The 24083-nt window shown below is 43.5% G+C and overlaps 1 protein-coding gene across 2 annotated transcripts; it reads right to left on the bottom strand.

Moving 5' to 3' along the window:
* Window positions 1-2337: 2337 nt before the first annotated feature.
* On the bottom strand, window positions 2338-22851 carry CCDC134 (coiled-coil domain containing 134). 2 transcript variants are annotated; one of them, XM_053405559.1, is made up of 9 exons: window positions 22706-22851; window positions 14007-14166; window positions 13525-13580; window positions 10777-10889; window positions 9098-9219; window positions 7335-7419; window positions 5462-5643; window positions 4183-4254; window positions 2338-3083 (listed from the first exon to the last, which is right to left on the bottom strand). In XM_053405559.1, exons 3-9 carry the CDS (start codon window positions 13530-13532, stop codon window positions 2958-2960), a joined length of 708 nt encoding a protein of 235 aa, XP_053261534.1. In that variant the 5' UTR covers window positions 13533-13580; window positions 14007-14166; window positions 22706-22851; the 3' UTR covers window positions 2338-2957. The 2 variants fall into 2 exon arrangements, with proteins under 2 accessions (XP_053261534.1, XP_053261536.1); XM_053405561.1 differs by lacking the exon at window positions 13525-13580 and having other exon boundaries at window positions 22706-22849.
* Window positions 22852-24083: the final 1232 nt, after the last annotated feature.

The raw sequence follows: 24083 nt of genomic DNA on the forward strand, positions 1-24083 counted from the left end.
CCATACTGAAGATAAAAAACCAAGGATACTGGCCATATCTAATACCCTTGAATGATTAATTCATGGATGTTCCATCCCCATATATTACACAATATTGTTTTGGACGGCATCCTTGGCCTTTCAGATTAAAGGAAGTGGGCAAGATGGAATTCAAGAATGCTCACAAGTTTTGAGTTTTCAGTTAATATATTAGTGAGCAAAAAGGTGGCTAACTGAAGAAAGTTTCCCTAAATTAGAATTTCTGTCACTATTCTATGTCCTAGGGTAAATTTCCATGCAAAATAGCTTTAGTTTCCTCCTTGTTTCATATGGTGTAAAGTTTACAGTGTAAACCGAGGGCATTTTTGGTGGGGACACGGACACACACACACACACCCCTTATATTGTTATGTTCAATCCACTGCATCTTCAGGCAGGACTGGGAGAGACTCCCTGCCTGAAATCCTACAAAGCTGCTTCCAGTCAGTGTAGTCAATACTGAGCTAGATGGTATGAAGCAGCTTTCTGCAAACTTTAGGATTGGGCAATGTTGGAGAGAAATGATCAGCTTTAGGTATTTGTTGCAGGTGTTTGATGTTGCAAACTGATTAGAAAACCATCTCTAGAAATGCTACATGTATTTGGAACTGAAAAACCTGCTGCTTCATCTCCAGCCAAGAAAACAACATTGAAACAGTCCTACTTTTACGTCACACGTTAAAGAGAGTCTGTCTTTTCTTCTTTGGCGATCACTCATAGCCGAGTAAGATTGTCTTCCATAAACATGGTTTTAACAATGAGTCCGTAAGTGACCGTGGAGGCCAATTCTGGATCCACACGTCCTTCCACAGTGGGGACATTGGTTTCCGGGCGGGAGTTGATCACGGTGTGGATTTGCCAAGTGTGGCTTCCTCTTAGCACGTTTCTCCCTTGCGTCCTGAGTTTGAGTGTCTTCATTGACAATCGTAAAAAGTATTTCCCATGCTATCAAGAACCATGCCTCACAAGTCAGTGACAAATGTTTGCAATTATTTTTTTTACAATTTTCTGTTTTATTCAAGAAAAGCAAAGTCCATTTAAATACATATCCAAAACCAAAGCAAATGTAATTTTGATAATAAAAGTCGTCTCCATCTCTAACCTTGTAAAACAGCCTAAAGGCAGCAAGTCAAACTGAAATGTCCCCTAAAAACCCTCCTTTCCCACAAAACAATCCGCCACTGGCAAGATTGGTCCAAACCAACCTTGACAAGTAGTGTGCCAAGTTATAGTGCTACTCATGATAGTGAGGGACCATCACACTTAGGGGAAATACAATACTCCAGTTAATCAGTGTTTGGAGATAATCTTGCTGGTGTAAATCTATCCCAGTCTTGAACAAGAGCTACCCATTGTGGCAAACTGCACAGTGGCTTCATGCTGAATGCCTGCAGTATACAGGCCTACAAGTCAGCAGGCCAGGGAGAAATCGGTAGCAGGAATTAAAAGGGAACACTGACCATACTGTGGGCAAGGCTGGCTGGCCTTTACTATGAGAGCAAGTACAGTACAGCTGGAATCCAAAACGAACTTAGCTCCAGGTCCAAACCTAAATGGAATGCTTGAAAAAGTCAAGAGAAAAGGCAGCTTGTTCCTGTGGAGCAATAAGGCAGTAGACTGGGTGGGAAGGACAATTCCCTCAGAATTTCACTGACCATGTAATAAAGACACAATCGATAAGCAAGCAGAGAAGAAGAACTGAGAGAACAAAATCTACACTTTCAGACTGTCTGCTTTTCCGCAGATTAAGAACAGTGGCAAGTGAGTATCTCATCTTGACATTTCAAATTAAAGGTCATCACCAAGATTGCAACGGCACCATTAACTGAGGGATGGGGGTGTACTGAAACAGTCAAGAGTCAGCAATTATGGACACAGCAGTTCCACTCTGTACCCACTGGACAATAGAAGCTGAAGAAATTTACATAATCACTTCTCTCTAGCTCTTCTAGTGCCTCACAAAGATGAGCAGGTAAGTTCCCTTCACCATAAAGAAGGGGAATGAAATCTCCCATCTCCTTGAATGTTTCAGTAATTTCCCATTGTGCAGTAGTGGCACCGCTGGTGACAAACAATAAATGTGTTAAGTCTTGAAAGTGCCACAAAAGTCTTTGTTCTTTTTGTTGCAGCAGACCAGTACAATATGGCAAAATTGTCAAGTGCAAATGCTCGTTGATGACGACCCGACCGTGCTGTTCATCTTCTCAAGCCAAAATTAACCACATTAATTCCCGTCCTCCTCCTCTTTTATGAGAAAAAATGGTTTAACAGCCTTGTGGAAAAAGAGGAAGACTTTGACACCATAGAACCAGAAAGGAGTGTGGATTATTACGGCATTTTAATAACAGCACCTCTTTGACGTATCCTAGGTACATTCAAAAGGAGTACTCTGTCAGTGTGTGAATAATCCCAAAGAATCTATGTCCTTAATCCATAACTCTTAGAACCCTTAACTTTTTGAAGGTGATTCTGCTGCCCCCTCAAGTTAATCTTGCAATTCTGTGTTCCCTTACCATTCTGACTGCACAACAATTCACAACCTCTAGTGTTATGAACTGCAGAGGCGGCATGAGCCAGAGAACTTCCCTTTCGCCGCCCCTCTCCCTAAGCGTTACAAACTGGCAAAAGCCACATGAAACAAAAATACATGAGGAACAGCCTCTGACAAACTCTGTACATTCCAATTACTCGAAAAAGCCTTCCCATAAGGGAAGATGTGCTCAAAGACCGCAATCTCTGCCTGGGGCGCTTCCCACAGCTCAATCCAGTCGTTAGCCAACGTCTTGCTGAAAGAAGAAACAAACTTCCAAAACCTTACAAAACAAAACCGCAACATCCTGGCGTTTTCCTGAGGTCACCAAGGGACTGGGATGCGCCTGTCCCAGCAGCTTCCATCTCCCGCCCAGAGCAAGTCACGGCGACAGGAGCAGGTGGCGGCATTACAACTCCGACTGTGAGCGGGAGATGCGAGGCCCCTTGCGGATCTCCTTCCGCTTCTCCTCTTTCTTCCTTCGCTTCTCTTCCTCCCGGAGAGCCTTCTGGAATGTGTCCGCACTGGGGAAAAACTGACAGGGAACAGGATGAGCTCAGCCACGTGGGAACAAAGAGACAGTTCTGCGCACAAGCCTCACAGTTAGCCAATTACACCTCCTCCTGCCACTTGCACCTGTTTTTCATATCTGTAGTTTCAATGACTTGGATTCAGGAGACATGAATTTGGCTTTAGATTATATAATCCCATCCACAAATAATGGATTGGGGATAGTCTTCTTGGATCTGTACTACTGCTGTGCGTTGGAAATGGCATCTCTATGGAAAAGGGGGTTCCCAATAATCACCGGAACAGAGAACTTATTAGGATTCCAAAGTCAACTCTTGATTATGTCATGGAGCTACCTGTAGAACCCTAGTCAAGTGCCTCAGTCACTTCTGTGAATAAAAGAAAGATAAAGAGGCTTTGTGCTGTAGTGTTGGACTAGGACCTGGGAGATCAGGGTTCACTGGGTGACCATAGACCAGTCTCTCATTCACAACTTAACTGACCTAACAGGGCTTTTGTGAGGATGACATGAGGTTGGGGGGGGAGGGCGGGGAAACCATGTACAATACTTTGAGATCCTTGGAGGAAAAGTGGAATATAAAATAAAATGAATAAATTCTGGCACTCTAAAAAACAACAACACAACTATGTCACACATATCTATGTCAACAAACACTTTTGTTAGCTAATAACATGTATGGCATTATTTGCAAATCTGCGTTAGTAGGAACAAAAAACTAGGAAAGGTGTCAATGGGTGCAGCTCTCATGTCCTGAGCTATGATAATGATTCTACTCAAAAACCTATTTCCAGGGGCAATCTGCTTTGCAAAGCAGCTAAATCAGTCCAGATATGAAAGAGACAGAGAAAGAAATAGGCATCTGCAGCTGCCTTTGATGCAACATGCATCAAGGACCAAATGCAACTGAGCATGGCCACTGTGGGCAGCTGCAGATGAGATTTCTGTGTGGCAAGCTGAGCGCATGGTCAGTGCCTGCATCCAGCTGCAGTGCTGGGTTGTCACATCAGAAGGGGAACAGATTGTTCCTAGGTGTAATGCACTGGTGTGTGGCAAAAAAATAGGTAAAAACAGGTAGGGTGCACTAATGGCTTTATTATCTTACTTCAGAATTGTCTGTTTTAAAGGGGTTCCGGTATTCTGGAGATTTCTCACTTATTCCAAGCTCTTGAGCCATCTGCAGAAGAAAAATAGTGAAGATCAGCTTCATTCACATGTCTTGTAATCTTCTCACCCTCCTGCCTGCTTCTCAGTTCCTGCAACTACATCACCCTCCACTGAAGCTTCCCAGCCTCATTTGGTAGTTCAGTGCAAATTCCGCCAAATGTGAAAAAACTATCCCTCCCAAATTAAGGGTACTGCAAGTGCAAGAAGTTTTGCTGTCCCTTATGGGCTGAACCACTGATCTTGCAATTCATTCACTTGCTGTGTAAATAATCAGGGACCCGCATAGGCTGCGCACAAAGGTAGCATGGCTTAAAGGGTTGCTGCGAGCTAAAGCAGCCTATCAGAGACCAAGATGCAGAAATGTGCAGCCATACGGCTAATATGGGATTGCACATCACAGAACTCTGACATGGAAAACTCTTCCCTGCAGAAACTAGCATGTGACCATTGTGCAAATCCGTCATGCAGGTCAACAACGCATGTATGCACCACCAAGAAAATACAACAAGTGAATAGTAAGAGAACCCATACAAGTAATGCTGGCACAACCCCCACACACATACAAAGTAGAAGAATAGAAGCATAACCACCCCACCCCACTCATCATTCCCCCTCCCCCTCTTTTCTTCCTAATTGTTTAAACCATGCATAGGCAAACTTGGCCCTCCAGATGTTTTTGGGACTACAATTCCCATCATCCCTGACCACTGGTCCTGTTAGCCAGGGATCATGGGAGTTGTAGTCCCAAAACATCTGGAGGGCCGAGTTTGCCTATGGCTGGTTTAAACCAATTCATGAATCAAGAGCTTATATACTGACCACTAATAATGAAACATGTAGATATTTTTCCACATTTATTATGCTATTTTGTGATATACAAATGACATGAGAAAACTTGGTACACTTATTTGTATAACATTATTCTTGTTTATAAAATCCAATAAAGAAAGAAAGAAACAACAACACATGTATGAATAGATTATACTATTGCTGAGAAGCAAAAGTCATTACTACTCAGTGTGCACACAGAGTGTGAAATGCACATATAAGTTGCATATTACCATCTTTATGCAAGCTACACAACAGCACCCTCCATATACAGATACTGAAACGACAGAAGCAACCCTTAGATTCTTGGTTTTCCTCAACTCATATTCCTTTACCCCGTATCGCCAACCTCTAATCAGAGGAGAAGTCAAACCAGCACACCGTCTTACCAATCCGAGGACTTGCGAGTGCGGACCTTGATCAAATACACCTGTCTGATTGCAGAAGCCAATTCCCCAGCGAATCAGGTTGTTCCAGTTGGAGTTGCGGTCAAAGTAATGGTGTACTATCTTGGGAAAACGCAGGACTACATCACCAAAAAATGCAGTGTTCTCCACCACATGGGAATATGCTAGAGGTAAAGAGCCACAAACGAGAAATCAGGAGTTTTGCCGCTGGTAGAGATCAGACAAGTTCCATGAGAATAAACATGGAATCCAAATGCAGGCTGCTTACCGCCTCAACACACTCTAACCATTCCTATTGCTTATGTGAGTGAGGAGAAGGGAGGGGAGAATAGAATAGAATAGAATCACAGAGCCTAGGGCTTGCCAAACGGAAGGTTGGCGGTTCAAATCCCCGCGACGGGGTGAGCTCCTGCTGTCTAGTCCCAGCTCCTGCCAACCTAGCAGTTTGAAAGCACGTCAAAGTGCAAGTAGATAAATAGGTACCGCTCTGGCGGGAAGGTAAACGGTGTTTCCGTGCGCTGCTCTGCTTTGCCAGAAGCGGCTTAGTCATGCTGGCCACATGACCTGGAAGCTGTCTGCGGACAAATGCCGGCTCCCTTGGCCTATAGAGCGAGATGAGCATCGCAACCCCGAGTCGTCCGCGACTGGACCTAACGGTCAGGGGTACCTTTACCTTTAATCTATATTAGTGACTGTACAGAAAAGGGTTTGTATTTTATTCCAAGTTTATGAATAAAGAAAAAGAGGGCTCAACCTTATGTACACAGAATTTGAAAATACAATATTGGTGGGACAGATTAATATGCTCACATCCAGATCTGTGAACTTCAGAAATCCAGAAAGCAAGCTAGCAGCCCACAAATCTGGCAAGGAACCCAAAGTAGTGTGTCATTCAATCTGACATAATTTTTGCTACAGCTATTCAAAGGAAATGGAGTCGCATAGTATTTTCAAAATTATAAGAAGAGAATGAATTCCAGGTGGGTTCAGGCTACCTGTGATCAGTGCAAAGGAAAACTATTGAAACTATATCCTTCCCTTCATTATAGATATTGATGGCAGTAGCATTGGGAGGGGGGGAGGCTACTGCCGCTCATTGTCTAGGTGGCTGGCATCAACAGTTTAAATGAGGATTTAATTCTGGAACTCTGCATGGCCAAAAAACACCAGCCAAAAGCACAAGGTAGGATACCTTAATATACTAAATCAGTACCTTGGACAAAAGAACTGGAATCTCTGCTTCTCTACAGTTATGAAAATACAAGTACCTACCATTTTCATGCTGCAATAGCTTGAAGTCTGGCTGCCCTCATAGGTTCAATTGTGCTTCCTTTTCCACTCTCTTAATTTTTCTTTGCTCAACAAACATTTTTTAAAAGTGACCGGAAACATAACCAACCAGTCTCAAATTGTAAATTAATGTACCTATCTGTAGACAATGCAAATCTGCATACATTTAGTCCAGTCACAAAACCAAGGGTTCCAGTTGCAGAATCCGACTGGGGGTAGGGAGAAACTGGCTATCAATCTGAATGAACCCACACGTCCCTGTTTAATGATACTGACCAGCCTTACGAGTGTTAACTTTCCATTATATGCACAGGCGAAATAATAAGATTCTGTTCTGCTTCATGTACCATATGCTATGTAGCCTCATTTGGCTCTGTTCCCATCCCAGGACCTTTGCAAATGTCAGAAATGATGACACACAAGAACAGAAGTGACAGGGGTGGCTAAGCAAGAGTCGCCAAAATGGCAACGAGAGCTGTAATGCCAGAACAGCTCATTGTTACAAAGTTAATGGCTACAGAATGATGGATGGAGAAATCGGGATTATAAAGCAAAGAGCTCCCACCATCCTTCAGCTTCTCATCCTGAGGGAACGGCCCATCTGGAGGGACATCTGCTGCTATAAGTACAGCCCGCGAGTCTTCAAGAACCTGCACATCACAACAGAAAGCGGACATGGTTGATATCAGCTCCTGCCAAAAACATCTCTTCTCCACACCTGTGCTGCCAGCAACAGCCTCTTCTCAGCCGCACACCCCCACCTCTTCTGCTTTGCTACAAATGCCCATCTGACACAGCCCTGACAGACGAGGAAACTTGGGGGAAATAACAACCTCAAAAGCCAGGAAACCAAATTGTGAAAATGAATATCCCAGCCCTTCAAAACACCTCACATTATTTGCGGAGGAACCAACAGCTGCAGTTCCTGGACCAAGTCTGGTTTCAACATGCTTGGCGGTAACAAGCACAAAACACACAGGAATATTTGTGCTGCAACACAGTTACATCACACAGCACCAGGTGGAGGGCCACAGACAAACAGCAACTGTATGAAGCCACAACCACCTTCTCCATACGATGTGATGGTACCATCGATAAGCTGCAAATCACTTCTCAATTACCTAGTCTAATATAATACCTCAGCTATTCATTTAAACCCAACCAAATACCAGCCCAGAAGAACAACTAAGATCTCATGCGGGTCCTGAATGTGCAGACCCATGCATTGGGCAAATCTCCAGTGTAAGGCAATCTATTTTTATGGAACAGGTGCTGAAAATGCTCTTCTACATACATACAGGCGGTGACCATTTTGCATGGGGTTCCGTTCCTCACTGCCACACACATCAGCAGAGGTGCGCATAAGCCCATTCTGACTCCATTCCATCCTTTTCTGGGTCCAAAAGGATCCATGCATTGGCAGTTGTGCATCAATTGGACACACCTAAAATGGTCACTACCCGCCTAGGACCCTCGTACCTATGGGACCGCCTCTCCTGGTATGCCCCATGGAGGACCTTAAGGTCCATATATAGCAACACCCTAGAGGTCCCGGGCCCTAAGGAAGTTAGATTAGCCTCAACCAGAGCCAGGACCTTTTCAACACTGGCTCCGGTCTGGTGGAACGCTCTGTCTCATGAGACCAGGGGGCCCTGCGGGATCTGATTTCTTTCTGCAGGGCCTGTAAGACAGAGTTGTTCCACCTGGCCTTTGGCTTAGAATCAATTTGATTCCCTCCCCCTCTTTCTTTTTTCCTTTCACCTCCTGTGAAGAGGCTGCATCTTAATGTTTTAATGTTGTATTTTAATCTTGTTTTTAAATTGTATTTTAATCAACTTGTTTTTATTACTGGTTGTTAGCCGCCCTGAGCCTGGTCTTGGCTGGGGAGGACGGGGTATAAATAAATTTATTATTATTATTATTATTATTATTATTATTATTATTATTACTACTACTACTCTGCAGATGGAAGTGTAAGAAAGCACTTGGTGAGGGTGCCTAAGGTAAGGCCTAGACCATCCTAGGCTATCTTCCCACAGTAGATTTAAAACCAGCAGACCCTAAGAGGTACCATCTCCCCTCCCCTCACAACCAACCGTGTCTGGAATGAGTGGCAGCCGCTACATTCACCAGCAATTCACTGGAATTGTGAGGTGGACATAGTGCCAAGCCTCTGCCCCACCACCACCTCAACCTTTTCCAGTAAAGAAGCATTGTTGACTAAGACACTACACTCTTCTTCTTAGGCCCCCCACACTGCTTTTAAGATTATCTAACATCCCAGAACTAAAAATAAATAAATCCTGCACTCTATTAGACAAGGCTCACTTTGAAAAGACCCTTGAGCATGATGTCTATGATCTTGTATTGTTGGTTCACATCGTTGAGCTCAATCAGGTTCTTCAACGCATTCATCTGGTCTTTGCGTTTCACTTCGAACAGCTTCTTATCTGTAACTTGGTCAAGGATACCTTGAACTACAGAACATCCAAACTCTTGCCCCATGTTCCCCTCCCCACAACCCACAGCACAATCCCAGCATCTTTTTTGCCCTTCACCCTGGGGCATTGTTAGGATATAAAAAGACTTGGGGACTTCGCATAAAATGTGTATATGCTAATTTCTATGTATGGATGATGGCTCTGAACAATTTTTTAAAAAGTTTTAAGTTTAAGAAAAGAAAGGGAAGGCAATAGGAGATCTGGGGCCCACTCCATCAAAGTAGCCCTTACAAGGGACCAGGCTTCTTTTAACTACTGCATCCAGTTTCTTTGAGGAAAAGCCAATGGCAAGAAATAAAGTTTATGGAGACTGCAAAGAATATCTGCTCTCGGTGGCCTGGCAGCTGTAAACTAGAATCTATGGAGGATGACAGCATAAATCCAGAGGGAAGTACAAATGACAAGGGTTCACATTACCAATTAAAAGCAAGGGAGAGTCAAGGAGAGAGAAAAATACAACCTCTCCTGAAACAGAAAGAGCAGAGAAACATTTTGCCCAGAGGAAGAACCATGTGACGTGCCATGCTGCAATCATCGTGTCAGCATAAAGAATCCATCTATTTCACAGCGGTCCTTTCCAACTTGATGAAGATCGTGTGAAGAATGGCTTTCATACGGAGAGTATGGAGGGAAAAGTTGAGTGAGCTAGGAAGGAAGTGAAGCCTATTTGACATTACTGAGCCACGATGAGATCTCTCTCTCTCTCTCTCTCTCTCTCTCTCTCTCTCTCTCTCTCTCTTTAAGAGTGTTGGTATTGGGGTACACAGCTTATTTGGGAAGGACAAGGTCTTTATTCTTCTCACTCAGTACAACACTGCATATCTGAGAAAAATACACTAGGCCCAAGGGCAAAATGGTTGGTAATTCCTTTAAGAGTATTTGGGCAAGACAGGACATTTAGAATAAAAGGCATGCCTGACTTGTGGCCTCTTTGGCTCTGTCTTTGGAGACTTCAGGAGCATAATGAAGGTGCCAGACACACCTCTTCGGGGTGGGAGTTCCACAACTTAGGGGCCACCACAGAGAATGTCTTATCCGCCACGCCACCCCCACCCCCAAGTCTCTGAAGGTGGAGGAACTACCAAGAGGGTCCCCTCTGCCGATCTTAGCAGCTGAAAGGGTCTGGAAGTTAGACAGCTGTGGATGCAAGAGAGGACTTTGCAGCGGTGGAGCTTCAACATTGGAATGCTCTTCCCAGGAGGTTCACCTGGCAGTGACTGATGTCCTTTTGGCACCAGGCAGAGACATTTTAATTCACATGGGCCTTTCAGATGAGCTTTCCCCAGCCTAGTGCTTAAGAATGCCCCTTGTGGTACGTATGCGTACCCTTTTGCAGTTTATATACTTTCACATGCACATGTACAAATCTACATGTTTTCCCAAGGCTTACAAATCCACTCCGTTTCTCCACCCTTGCTAAGCACAAAAGGGCCCCCTAACAAGCAACACTCTCTCAGTTACACCCCACTTTCACAGACAAAAATCAAGGCAACGAAAGAAGGATACAGATTTCTAATCCTGAATCAGGGGTTTTCTTCTCTGTGTCTGCCGTGACGCCTCTGGATAATATCAGCATAAAGAGAAATGTGAAGGCTCGAAAATAATCCATCCTTAAAATCCTGGAATGGAAAGAAGGAAGGAAAGGGGAGGGAGAATACTTAAATCATTCTAATGATTGAGGTTAAAGCACAGAAACCTCTCCACTCTCACTACCTAATTTATATTCATTAACATAAGCAACTCCCCATGTGTATGAGAAGACAACAAAGAGCTAAAGCAACAGACCCACTGGCAGTAAACCTCTCTCTCATAGGCAAAGTTTCAAGACTGAGCTTCAGCATACAGGTGGGCACCCAACTACATTGAGAGGGCACCACATTGGCTACCTCTGTACTCATTTCACAGGCCACATCCTGACTTTAGCTGCATGCTCCAATCCACCCACTTCTTTACCAGCCTTGCAGCCAATCTGGAAGTTACTGTTTTCCCTGGCAATGAGGATATTTACTTGCGCTTCAGCATTGCCACAAACATCGTTGTGTGCAAATCCAAACCATAGATCTCACATCCACAATCTGATCAATATACAAAAACAGGCTTGAAATTTCCAGTCCGCCAGTGGCTCAATATAGTAAAACAGAAATTGTGATTACCGGTAACTGCTGTTCTTTGGCCAAATCCCATACGAACACAAGCCAAATCTCAGAGACGCCTAGAACTTTGAGCATGAGGCTCTCCCATCCCTCCCTTTAACTGGCATTTTGTTCACCAAGCTCGCCTGCCAAAAAACCTGTTCAGCTTCTTCCTAATGCTGCAGGTGTGCATCAATGGTATCTGCAGCCTTTAAACCAGGGAGGGTGGGCTGGCTAAGTGACTGCGCAACAGCACTTTCCCAGTAAGTGTGCAATCCCACAAATGGGAGGACTACAGCGTTCCCTACTGAGCAGAGGGAATAGAAGTCCATCACCCTGCAACACTGCTCTTCCAACCCTGGTTAATTTCTGCCCTCAATGGTCATTGCATTCTGCTAGAGAAAACATCATGAGGCCACTTCCACTTTGCTGGCATGCAGACAGCTGCAACTGAGACACATGTCTGCAGTGCTGAAGATGGCTGAGCTTCTTGTGGAGGATGTGTGAATCTCCAGAAATAATAAACCTAGCAAGGGTCTGGGAAGAAGCTCAAAAAGCTCTACTCCTTCTTGAACAGTCAATGAAATTTAGCACCTCTTTTTCTAAACTCACAAGTGCAATGCAAGTAAAAATCAAATGGCCGTATAGACATCTAATGAATGCAATTCACACTTCTGCTCATCTGAAGGATTTGAAAAGAGGATTGACAAAACTGTGGTTTGCTTAATGTGAAATGAATATGGTAGTAATTCCAAAATAGGCCTTAATGCAAGGCAGTCCTTATGCACCATCAAGAATCGCAGACCACAATGAAGCACAATCATTTCCATACACTTTTCTCACTGAAATGATTGTCTTCAAAACCGCAACCTTGATGGTGAGATAATCCATTAAACGTGTTGCTACTGGTTCAGACTGTTTAGTCATCAACGGTGACAGAACATGAAGCATCCTCTTAGGCCAGGAAGTCTGAACAGGAGGAAGCCTGAGTCAATTCTGTAAGAAGTTGTTTCATGCAGTAAGAGAAACCTGATTAGCTTTCAATGGGAACAAAGTGAGCAGGAATTGCTGCCAGATGAATGTTAATGGAAGACTGGGCTATGAGAGTGCAGTGCTATTCCCTAACTGAAAAGATAATCCAGTACATAATGTACATTACAGAAATGTGCCGCATTGTGTCTAGACGGTTCCATGACATGTTGAATGTTGTGACGAACGCAAATCAAAGTGATCTGAAATGAAGTCAAAAAATGGTGCAATGACTCCATTTCTAACCACGGTTTTAAATCTTTGATGGTTCGTCTGTCTTCCTACATTCAGATTAAAATAACACACCAAAACATGGTTGAGGGGTTATCTCAGAAAGATTTAGTCAGAACAGAAACGGACAAAAAAACGTGATATATAAGATATCAATAGGATTTATTTCCTAATGTGAATTGGCCCCACTTGAAGTAGGGCTGTGTGTTTCCACATTACTGCCTAAGTACTAAACTTGCTACCAAGTGTTGTGATCTCCATGACTCTGCTGGGGGCAGGGTGTGATTGGCAGAGTGTGTCAAGAGGAGGAAGAAGATGATGACCCCAGGATGGGAGGTAGCAGCAGTTTGGGCAATGATGTAAAGGAGGAGCCTGACATACTGCCACTGGGCCCCAGTCTCAATTTGAGGAATGAGAATAGTCCAAGCAGTGATTTTGAGGAGGGTCCTCACCCAAAGCTGCTCTGGGGCCACCTGACATCACAGAGAGGGAGGGGGTGTCAAGGATGTCCTGACCCCATCCCTGGGGAAGGAGATTCCCCTAGGAGCAGAGGTGGTGGCTGGCAAATCAGGAGAGCAAGCCAGACAGGAAGGAGGTGGGCGAGGAAGGGGAATTGGAAGGGTGGATGGCAGGCACAAACAGACCCAGTTAAAACACACTTCCAGTACTCTCACCCTCCCCTTCCGGGCTTATGAATTTGGCCACCCCTGCCCAATAACATTAAGGAAAATGGTTCCTACATGTAGATGACAATTTACAAAAATACCAGCAAGGCAATATGCCTTTATTGCTTAAAAAATGGCAAGATTTCCAATTACATGGAATGCTACAGTTTTATCAGTTATATGGGGATCAGAGTTACCTATTCATGGAAATAAATCCAAATAGGCTTTGACTTGTCCACAAAACAGTTGCCTCCTGCATTGACAAAGAGGGAATTATAGACTGCAGTAAGAATCCTAATTAAGTTGTGTGTTTTGAACACAACATGCTTTGGAGTATAAAGAGCTTATACCTCAGGAGACAGGTGCGCCTACAGAGAACATGTTTTCATTATCTGTAGACATTTTTCCTATGTAAATTTATTCAAGATATTTAAGATTGGTTCCACCCATGCAATTACTATTGAGAAAATTATATTAGGTATACCCTACCATTATACAGAAAGAGTGTTTGCCCAGAGTAATATAGACTTATAGTTATCTTTTTAAAAGATTTACTATAAAAGAAACTGGGAGTATGACAACAGCAGACTTTTATTACTGGTTATAAATCTACTTTAGCTACAAGCACATCTCAGAGCACAACTTAATTTAAGGACAAAAACAAAACAAAGACCTCTACCTGGTAATTCAAATAAAGGAATGTAGAACAACTTGTTCTGGCTATTGTGATGCTCACTAAACCACATCAGGCAAAGCCGTCAGTCAATGATCATCCAGAAATTTTTTCTATGAATCTTCTTCAGCAACATCACAATTGTGTTCTTCTCAGTTGAGTTTATCTGCAACACAAATTAAAATTGTTGAGGAAGAGCCCACCTATCAATACCAATGTTTTCCCTAAAGGCAAACTTTACCACACACAAGCTCAAATATATTAAAACCTGTGGGGCCAACCTAAATTTAGTGACATGGGATCCCTTCACTTCCACATCCCAAAAACTGAAACCTTGGGTAACAGTTTCTGCTTCAGCAATAAAAATCTACATTGATGGATTTCAAGAGAAAGTCCAGTCTCATCAACCTTTTACAGTAGACATATTCTAGAATATTCTAGAAAATATACTCTGCTAGAAAATTCTCTGGGGAATATTCTCCACAAACTGTAAATTCTAATGTAAGAACTAGTTTTACAACCCACATTTTAAAAATCTTGTGAGGATAAAATAGGAATGAGGAAAGGTATGTACACCACCCTGAGCTCCTTGGAGGGAAGATGGGATATAAATGCAATAAAGACATAAACAAAAGCAACAAACAGGTATTATGCAAGCAAAGAGGCAAATGCAAATGAAAACCATTCAGACTGGAACTGTAAACATCTGGTCATTTAGATACTTAAACAGTTGGTGCTAGAATTTGGAAAAGCTCTTGATTTATAAAGTTTTATTATATGTGGCTCCCAGGAATTTGAGATATTTTCCCAAGTAAGCACCCACAGTGGTGGAAGACGCCTCCTGTCTGTTCCTGGGATTCCAAAACAAATTTGGAAACAGATGGAGCTGGCTAGTGAGAGATCGGTTGGTCCACTGGGAGCTTACAGTCCAGACTGTGAAGTGAATGTTAAGTACCAATTACACTGTGCATAAAAGGACTTTCACAATGAGAAAATAATAGGTTTTATTCCATGAGCAATATCAAAGCAAGTTGTAGTGGCTGAAAGCTACACACACGGATGGGGCGAAAAATCCATTAAGCAGCATTAAATACTGTAAAGAGCAGTCCGTGGCACAAGCTTATCTCAGGTACTTGCCATAGATAAGAGCATGCTCCTATTTTTATTTTGTTTTTACCTCCAAGAGAGCATGTTTGGTAAAGTAATGCAAAGATGCACCAGTATTCTTGACATTGTCAGGAATTTAGGATAGCCTTACAGCAACCAATGGCTACTAGGCTTGATGGCTATGTTCTGTCTCAGCTGTCAGAGGCAGTATTTCCAAGGAAGATGATGATGATGAGGATGATGTGGATGATGATCAACGAAGTTTTCAGGGCAGTACACAACAGCATAAGAAGAGCTTCCTGGATCAGGCCAATTGGCCCAGTTAATCCAGCAACCTGTTCTCACAGTGGCCAGTCAGATACCTATGGGAATCCCACAAATGGGATATGAGCACAAGAGCACTCTACCCTCTTGTGGTTTCCAGCAAGTGGAACTCAAAAGCATTACTGCCTCCAACCACAGAGGCGGAACATAGTCATCATAGCTCATAGCCATCACCAATAGCCCTCTCCTCCATAAATTTGTATTTTCCAAGTTGGTGGCCATCATCTCCTCCGGTGGGAGCACGTTCAAAAGTTCAGCTATGAAGTAGTATTAGTCATAGTAGTGCCTTCATTTATCGTTCCTGAATCTTCCAACGTTCAGCTTTATCGGATGGCCACGAGTTCGAGTGTTGGGAACAGAGGGAGAAAAGCTTTTCTCCGTGCCACGCATTTTATAAACTTTATTTCTGGTTTACTTAAACAACTTACATACCATTTAGCTACAACAGACTAAGTTGTTTACAAAGATACAATACAACTGATGAGAATCAGTGAAGAAAGCTATAAAATTAAACTACCATTAAAAGGCCTGCTGGAATAAAGTAAGTCCTGTCCAACTCTACCATTCTATGAATTGCATTTGCTATTACCTCCCGCTTCACTCAGTTTGACAAGGTCATTTTGGAGCTCTTCACAATCTCTCTTTGTTTCAGTGACCCTGAATAGTATATACAGAATACAGTAAGATGCAATACACACAAAAACCAACAATTGAAGTCATACAATTATTCAACTAACAGAAAACAACAGAAAGTGCACTCCTATTAATACTTTCCTAGGAGCAAGTGCTACTGAACACAAAGGGACTTGGTTCCAAGGAAGCAAGCTCTTAAAATGTTTTTGCTATCCAGTTTTGTTTTCCAGATGTTATGATTATTGATTGCTATTTCCTTTTCTGATCTCCGCACACCCCCAATATTTACTTTGATTCAGTACTTCTGTTTCAGAAATCCAACCTATTTCAGTCTATCACAGCACAGCTGCGGCCCATCCACAGATATTTTCCAGTCATGTTATCTGTGCAACGCTGAAGTTGATCAGATACCTTTCTAATTTGGGGTGGGACTGTGGCATTTACCAGCAGGGCTATTTTCCTTTAGGAGAGCAGAAACTGAAAATGTTGTATACAGTGACAGATGTACATGCCACCAGTAGCTTCCATGAGACAGAAGGAAAGGTGATATAATAGAAGATATCTGCCAAGACTTAAACCATGAGGAAAATGAAGTGGTGGCAATTGACAGTACTACTACGACCACCACAACCACCACTATATCATCTTTACTCTGCAGCGCAGGTTAAATGTGACACATAAATATTCCACTAGAGAGCCATGCTCAGTCCTGCCTCAGCTAACAAGACAGCAAATGACTACATACAGAGAAGTTAGACCCGCTCCACGAGAGGGGCTAATGGAAATCAGAGCAGCTTGCTGCTCTTAATTGGAGGGTTAGAGGAATTGCAGTTTGCTGCCAGGCTTTCTGGTTCACCAATTTTCCTATGGCTTCCTAACCATTATCCGTACAAAATAAAACAGGGCTGAAAGAGAAAGACACACCAGCCTTTCATCTTGAAGCTTTCAACATTTATATATAACCCTGCTCCAATAAAGCCTTTCCCTTTTTTCCAGTTCTCGTAATTCCACATACAGGGGCGGCGGCAGAAGGGGGGCTCCTCCAAGAACATTGGCTTCTCTTAGCCGGTTTTAACAAATAAAGGAGAATAAAACCTAATTCCAATATAATTTAAACTTCTTAAGAAGAACTGAAAATACTTTTAAAGGAGGCAGGTGAACTATAGCTGCATGATTAAGAGCAGAAAATTAAATTACCAGCCCAGTGTCATCATGCATTGAACCAAATGTTGCAAAGAAAATGCATATGTGTTTAAATCTTAAGCATTCCAATAATTCCTCTGACTGTAATGGATTCAAGTGTGTAATACAAGGTAAAAGGTAAAGGTACCGCTGACCGTTAGGTCCAGTTGCGGACAACTCTGGGGTTGCACGCTCATCTCGCTCAATAGGCTGAGGGAACTGGCGTTTGTCCGCAGACAGTTTGTCTGGGTCATGTGGCTAGCATGACTAAGCCGCTTCTGGCGAACCAGAGCAGTGTGTGGAAATGCTGTTTACCAGTGTACATATTCATACAAAACTGACAAAATGGGCAACGGTCAGGTACTAGACCTCTCCATTCAGCAGCTTAGCCAAAAAAACTTTTGTTCAATTGACCTCTTCAGGTTCTGCCTGTACAATGAACAAGATGCCATCAAGGATGCCAGGAACAATGAACGAGATATTCAAGTCTATTTGCTTTGCACTCGCAATTTCCATCGTGCAATGCAAACAGTGCTTCAGAATCCTGACTGTGCATCACAATCCTATGAGTATTTACTCAGAACTGAGTCCCGCCCTGTTCAGTGGGACAAGTCTGAACCCAGCAACCTAAATATTAAGGCTATGTATCGTGCTAATACTAGGCCCTGCCAATGCAAAAATGTGGTGCTGCAGATTAGCTGGCCTTTGTTTTATAAGGCTTATATTATACACCTTCATTTTGAAAGCTCAAAAGCCAGCGTGAGCAAGTTCTGGTGGCCATTATGCCTCCCACCTAAGCTCCCTGCTGCAATCCATGTCTTCGCCTACTCGCTCCTCCTGTGCACTGCAGGACAATACTAGAATTCTATTTGCTGCAGCAGGCAGGCGACCTGATGCTCAAAGTAACTTGTGGAGCAGCAGAGGCTCTCTTGGCACCGCTGAGGTTTTCCCAGGAGACAAGCTGGATCTCAGGTGGAGTTTCACTCAGCAACCCCTACCAGGTTTGGATCTGGGGAGATATAGGTTCAAATACCCACTTCGCCATGAAGCTTATTGGGCAGCCTTGGGCATAAGCACTTTCTCTCAGCCTAAAAAATGATAGCAAAGAGTTGTTCTGAAGATAAATTAAGAATTTGCGGAGCACTCTGTGCACCTGAAGGTTCCCACAGAACCTTTTACAAGTTGGGTTGGGCAGAGCTAGAAGAGAAAAGCTTCTATTTCAACAATCTGGGGGTGGAGGAGAGAAGAGTCACCGCTTCCCAGTGCTCAGAGGGTAAACATCCAATTTATTTGCGTTTACCCCCGGGGGCATTCTCAAAAGCTCAGCTATCGGACTGTCATCTGCACACTGCTATTCTATCAATTAGGAAGCGGTGAGCAACACAAAAGTAGGACATAAACCTGTCAGAATATAGGTTACGAAGGATTTGAGAAAGCACCATCAAGTGCCCTTATCTTTTGCAGCCTCCTTTCTCAACACACATGCAAAGAACACAAGAGAAGCAAAGATTAGCACCACGAGGGTATCCTTTTGGGGTGCGTTAAATACTCAGTGTTCCTTGCAGATCTGGAAAGGGTGCCCTGGGAGGGGAATATATGTGAGGAGGAGATCAAGACACAGCAATTGTATACAAGATTTAATATCCAACTAGAGAAGCAGCAGCATGTTTTATAAGAACAATCTGCTTCACACACTGAAAAATATGTCTGAGAATTCATTTACTGGAGCAAATCCAGAATCATATCTGTAACAAAATATCTTGTCATTTGCAAACAATAAACTGAAGCACTGTAAAAAAAATCACTTTGGATTCTGCTTCTTTCTGCAGTATTCAGCAGGCAGCCACTGGTAGGATCCAGGCATGCTATTCTATATTAGCAGCATACCACATATCCAGGATGAGAAGCAGAATATAATATAATATCATAAGCATATTAGCAACATGGCAGATGCACCTATACACAAAAGGCAAAGAGCAAAACAAAAACCCTCCAAAGGGCTTAGCTACATGAAGGGTAACTAATATGATGCCCTCCAAATATTGCCCTCACAGTCCCCATCATAAGTCACCTTTGGCTGTGCTGGCTCTGTCTGATGAGAGCAACAGTCTAAGAACAGACTGAGGCCACAATACTGGATACCCCTGGATATACTGCCCAAAATAGGCAGAAAGGTAGCATAGTGAATATAGCATCATCACATTGCAATCTTGTATATGTCTTCTCATAAGTAATCTCCATTGACTTTGAATGGGACTTACTCCTAGGTGAGTGTTTAGTAGACCACAGCCTTAGTCTAGGGATTGGGATAAGGCAGGCATCCCCAACCTGCGGCCCTCCAGATGTTTTGGTCTACAACTCCCATGATCCATAGCTAACAGGACCAGTGGTCAGGGATGATGGGAATTGTAGTCCAAAACATCTGGAGGGCCGAAGGTTGGGAATGCCTGGGATAAGGCATACTATGAGCCTCAGGGACACACATGGTTGCGACTTGAGCACCACATTCTTCTCTTATAATATTGTGTTCTTACAATATGTAATCAAACTAGCACCAGGTGAAGAAGCTCAGTGTCAGAAGCAACTTCCATTTGTTGTGCAGCCATGTAGACGAGACATGAAGCAGAAAATAATAAAGAGTGGAGGCAAATATAACAAGACAGTAAGAGGTGTAGTTTCCTCAACAGAGGGTGGGACAATCCGCTTCCAGGCTTAATTCAAAGTGCTGGGTTTGACCTTTGAAATACTGCATAACATAGAACCTTCGGATCTAAATGAATGCCCTTTCCCATACATACAAGCCCATGCCCAGAGATCATTACTGAAGGCCTTTCCACAATCACCAACTCAAACGGAAGTGTGCAAGATTGCTATGAGGAAAAGAGCCTTCTCAGTGGTGGTCCCCTATTATGAAACACTATGCCTAGAAGAGGCGCATCTGGCACATACGCTGATGGCTTTTCAGTGCCAAGGAAAGCCAACTTCTATTCTCCCAGGGCTTTCAACATCCTCTCATTCTTAATTAATATTATTAGTATACACCTACATTTATTGGGGCTGTCTTGCTCTTTGCTCTTATGTTTTTAGCTCTTACGAGGTGGTTTCTGTTCTCCATGTGACAAGGTGAATTTGAGTGTAATGGTTATTAGATATAAACAATCTGTGCGGTTTGGGAATGTGTTGCATTTATATTGCATTATTTGTATTTTATTATTTTGTAACTTTTTGTTGCACATTGTCCAGAGATCAGTGTTACGGGGTGATTATCAAATGCTAAATAATAGTAAATCCAATAGTTAATCTGTAAGAGGATCCACATGGAATCACTGGCGTTGGCTTCAAGAGACAAATGACACACCTACAAGTAATTAAGAGAGTTGAAAAGGTCACGTTCAAGTTCAACAGTAAAGAATAGCAGGAGTGTCTGGAACATAAATTTCATGGGAAGTAAATGTTTAATGGAGTTACAAGTGTAATTAAGGGTTTAAGGCTGCAATCCTACAAACACTAGAAGCCAGCCCCATTGTAAGTAAATAACAGGATCAAAACAAATGCCACACTATAGTCACTATCAGAGAACTAAAAGAGACACTATGGTTTAAGTTAACAAATTTGGGGGGAAACTAGTTTAATGCAATATGCCATAGGAAAAGTCATTCATGTACTGTAGTGCAAGAAGGTGAGTGTGAGAGAGCACAGCAGTTACAGCAACCAATTCGGGGGCTTTGCAGATTCATCCTCCCCAAAAGCTTAATCTGCAGGCAACCTCATGTTCCAAAATCATCTAACACAGTAACGAACAAGGCCCCTAGCCTTGGAGTTTGTGATAGTGATGGAAGTAACTGAGCTTCTTCATGCCTCAATTTACTTCTGTAGAAAGATATGTGATTTAACATGCATACCAAAAAAGCTGTCAAAACCAACCTCAACCCTTTATTACTTATTGTCCCTGCAAGTGACCTGCTTTCAAAAACAACATCTAGATATTCCCTCTCTGGCATCTGTGATAAATGGTATTGGATTCCAGAAAGAAACAAGGGTATGTCTAGATTCAGGGCCTTTCTATTCTAGGCCCTCCTAGGGTATTGTTTTTTATATGCTCAACTTGACCAAAAACACCCCCAACATCCTCAATTTGCAACTACTGGGGTTGGTATTCAGCTAACTTGGACTCAGAGTAGATCCACTAAAATGAAGCTTTAACTAACATTTCAATGGGTCGACTCTTGAGTAAAATCTAGGTGCATACTATTCCAGTTTCCCCAAATATCTGCAAATTGAGAGCTTTTCGGAATGTGTGACAAATATGTGCAGATTTCTTAAACCTTTAAAAAGATTGCTTCAGATAATCCCAAAAAATAATATATAAAATGTTGCAGGACTGAACTTGTATAGTAGCTACTAGATAACATGAGACAAGTTTGTGGTGCTAACTAAGAAACGAATCTATAAAAATATTTTCTCTCTCTTACCAATACAGAGAAAATAATTCATTTTGCATTTTGTGCGTCTATATAAAATCACGATCAAGGTGAAAACCCTTTTGCTGCTTAGTCCTGGGACTCAGGATGCGATGGGTACTAGGTACCCCGACATCAAGATCCCTTTTATAAAGCCGGACGAAATGCGGGCCTGCTGATCAGGGAAGACGAAAAGTGCAAAAGACCCGAACAGAAACGGCGCGGAGGAGAGCTTTGCACCTTAATTCACCACCAAAATCATCATTACTAAGGTGTAGACCCGAGCACCTTCCTCCATTAGTTTAGAATGACTGCTGTGACAGGATCCTCTTTCTTTGTGGCATCGATCATGATCATTCCGCAGCTATTTCTTCCGAGGGGCGTCTCACCAGCGGACAGCATGAGTTACGTAGTGATTAAATACATCTTCTGTAGTCTAGTTTAACACGCCGGAGGACCTTGCTTCCCGAAGGGCGCGACGCCGGCAACCCCCCGCGCTCCCCCAAGTTTGCAGAGACAAGTTCTCGGCCGCCTCGCTCAGCCTTCCTACGCGAGCAGCGAAGAAAGCGAGGGCGATCCGCACTCGCTCCCCGCAGCCGCGCGGTCCTTCCCGATTCCAGGCAGCGGATCGCCCAAGCGCGCGCTCTCCCGCGGATCCGCGGCTGCAGCAGAAGTCCGATCCCCGCCACCTGCTGCCGCCGCCCCCCTCCCTGGTCGATCCACTGGGGCTCCCGGGACCTCCCGCTTCCTCGGGGCCTGGCTCTCCCAAAGGGCTTCGGCGTTTCCATTCTGCCCTCCTTCTCCCTCCGCTGCATTTGCAGGATCGGAGGCGCTCAGAACTACGGAGCAGTTTGCTGCCAGCCTGGCAGTTGCAGGCAGCGCGATCTGGGGTTCGGGAACCTAACCTGCCCGTCGAGAACCAGCTTGGGATCGCACGGGGTGGAAGCTGCCCGCTTCCCAAGCGACCCTCGCTCTCGAGCCCCTGGGAAGGAACCTCACCTGCATTGCCCGGAAAAGGGCACGCGGCGTCTCCAGTCGCCCGAGCAGCAGCAACAGCAGCTCACTCTGGCGAGGCTGTCATGCTGGAGCCGCTCTTCCTTTTCCCGGCAGCTTTCCCTAGCGGACTGGCCTCGCTTGCTAAGCAAACCAGCATGCCCTGCACGGGCGCGTCATTTCCTCCGTGTGCTTCCCAGAGGCCTCTGTGTTGTAGTTCTTCCAATGGGTAGATCTCTCCCCATCACCACGTTTACAAAGCTGTAAGCAGGGGAAACAGCCACGTTTACTAATAGGGGGAATGCCAGGTGCTGATTTGCATGGTGGGTGGTGAATTTAAAAAAACCAGAAACCCACACACAGAATTTCGGAAGCAATTACTGTACTGCACATACTGGGAGAAGCAGCGTGTAAATCATAATAAGCATTGAAAGGCAATTAGAGGAGTTCTTTAGACTGCGCGCAAGTATGGTCCGGGAGAAGCGGGGTGAGCGCAGGAAGCAATTAGTGATTAATGAGAACACCTGCTTGCTGTTTAATCAGTTGCAATAATAATTAGCAAGCACAGGTACTCTGTCTCTGTTATAAATATGAAGGACGCTTCTACCAATATCCATCTGGCTAGGCTGGGACATGAGAGGTGCCTCGCTTTACAAGCCCCAACAATTGCATGATCACAGCAGGCAAAAATAAGTGCATTGCTGGACGTTACTCCCAAAGTAAGACAAGTTGAGGTCACTGGGATTTACCCTTAGGTGAGTGAGAATAGGATTTCCAGCGTTTCCAGTCACTTATGAGCAATAAATTATTAAATTTTATTTATGTGTTGCTTTTTTAAATTAGAGACTTGGAAGTGATTATGTTTCGCTCAACCACAAGATGAGCACCAAAACCACAATGGCCAAATCATAGCTAAGACCAGCTGCCTGAGTGAAGAGGAATGTCCTATTACCTAATGCAAAAAGCAAGCAACACTTTGCACTAACGAACGGGTCTACCACCCTCTGAGCACTCCTAGAAGCTGCACATGGGAAATAGTCTCAAATGACCATTGTAGGTTCATACAAAGAAAGGTAGTCCTTGAGATACTGGAATCCTGAGCGGTTTAAGGCTTTAAGAGGCCAGCACTTTGGAAAATGCAATTAGCACACTTACCTAAGTAACTTTCTCAAAGCTTTCATGACTGTCTCAGGGAAACAAACCAGCAATATCTTATTCCCAGAGCACTTAGGTCATTTTTGTTCATCTCCAATGCATCCATTGTGCTTCAAATTACTGTGCATTACATGTCTCAGAGCTACATCTTACATGCACCCATTGGGCTAGTGTCCATGGCATCACAAGTGATACATAACACAACCCTTTATTCCTTTTATAAACATAT

The sequence above is a fragment of the Podarcis raffonei genome, chromosome 10, assembly GCF_027172205.1.
Source record: "Podarcis raffonei isolate rPodRaf1 chromosome 10, rPodRaf1.pri, whole genome shotgun sequence".
NCBI classification, from domain to species: domain Eukaryota; kingdom Metazoa; phylum Chordata; class Lepidosauria; order Squamata; family Lacertidae; genus Podarcis; species Podarcis raffonei.

Excerpts from the sequence above, each read along its gene's own strand:
- CCDC134 (XM_053405559.1), bottom strand. Across the intron at positions 9,220-10,776 it reads TGATTCAGGATTAGAAATCT|ATAAGAAGCTGTTCGAAGTG; the intron begins GTATCCTTCTTT and ends ACCAAGTTACAG. Across the intron at positions 3,084-4,182 it reads TTAAAACAGACAATTCTGAA|TTTTTCCCCAGTGCGGACAC; the intron begins GTAAGATAATAA and ends GTTCCCTGTCAG.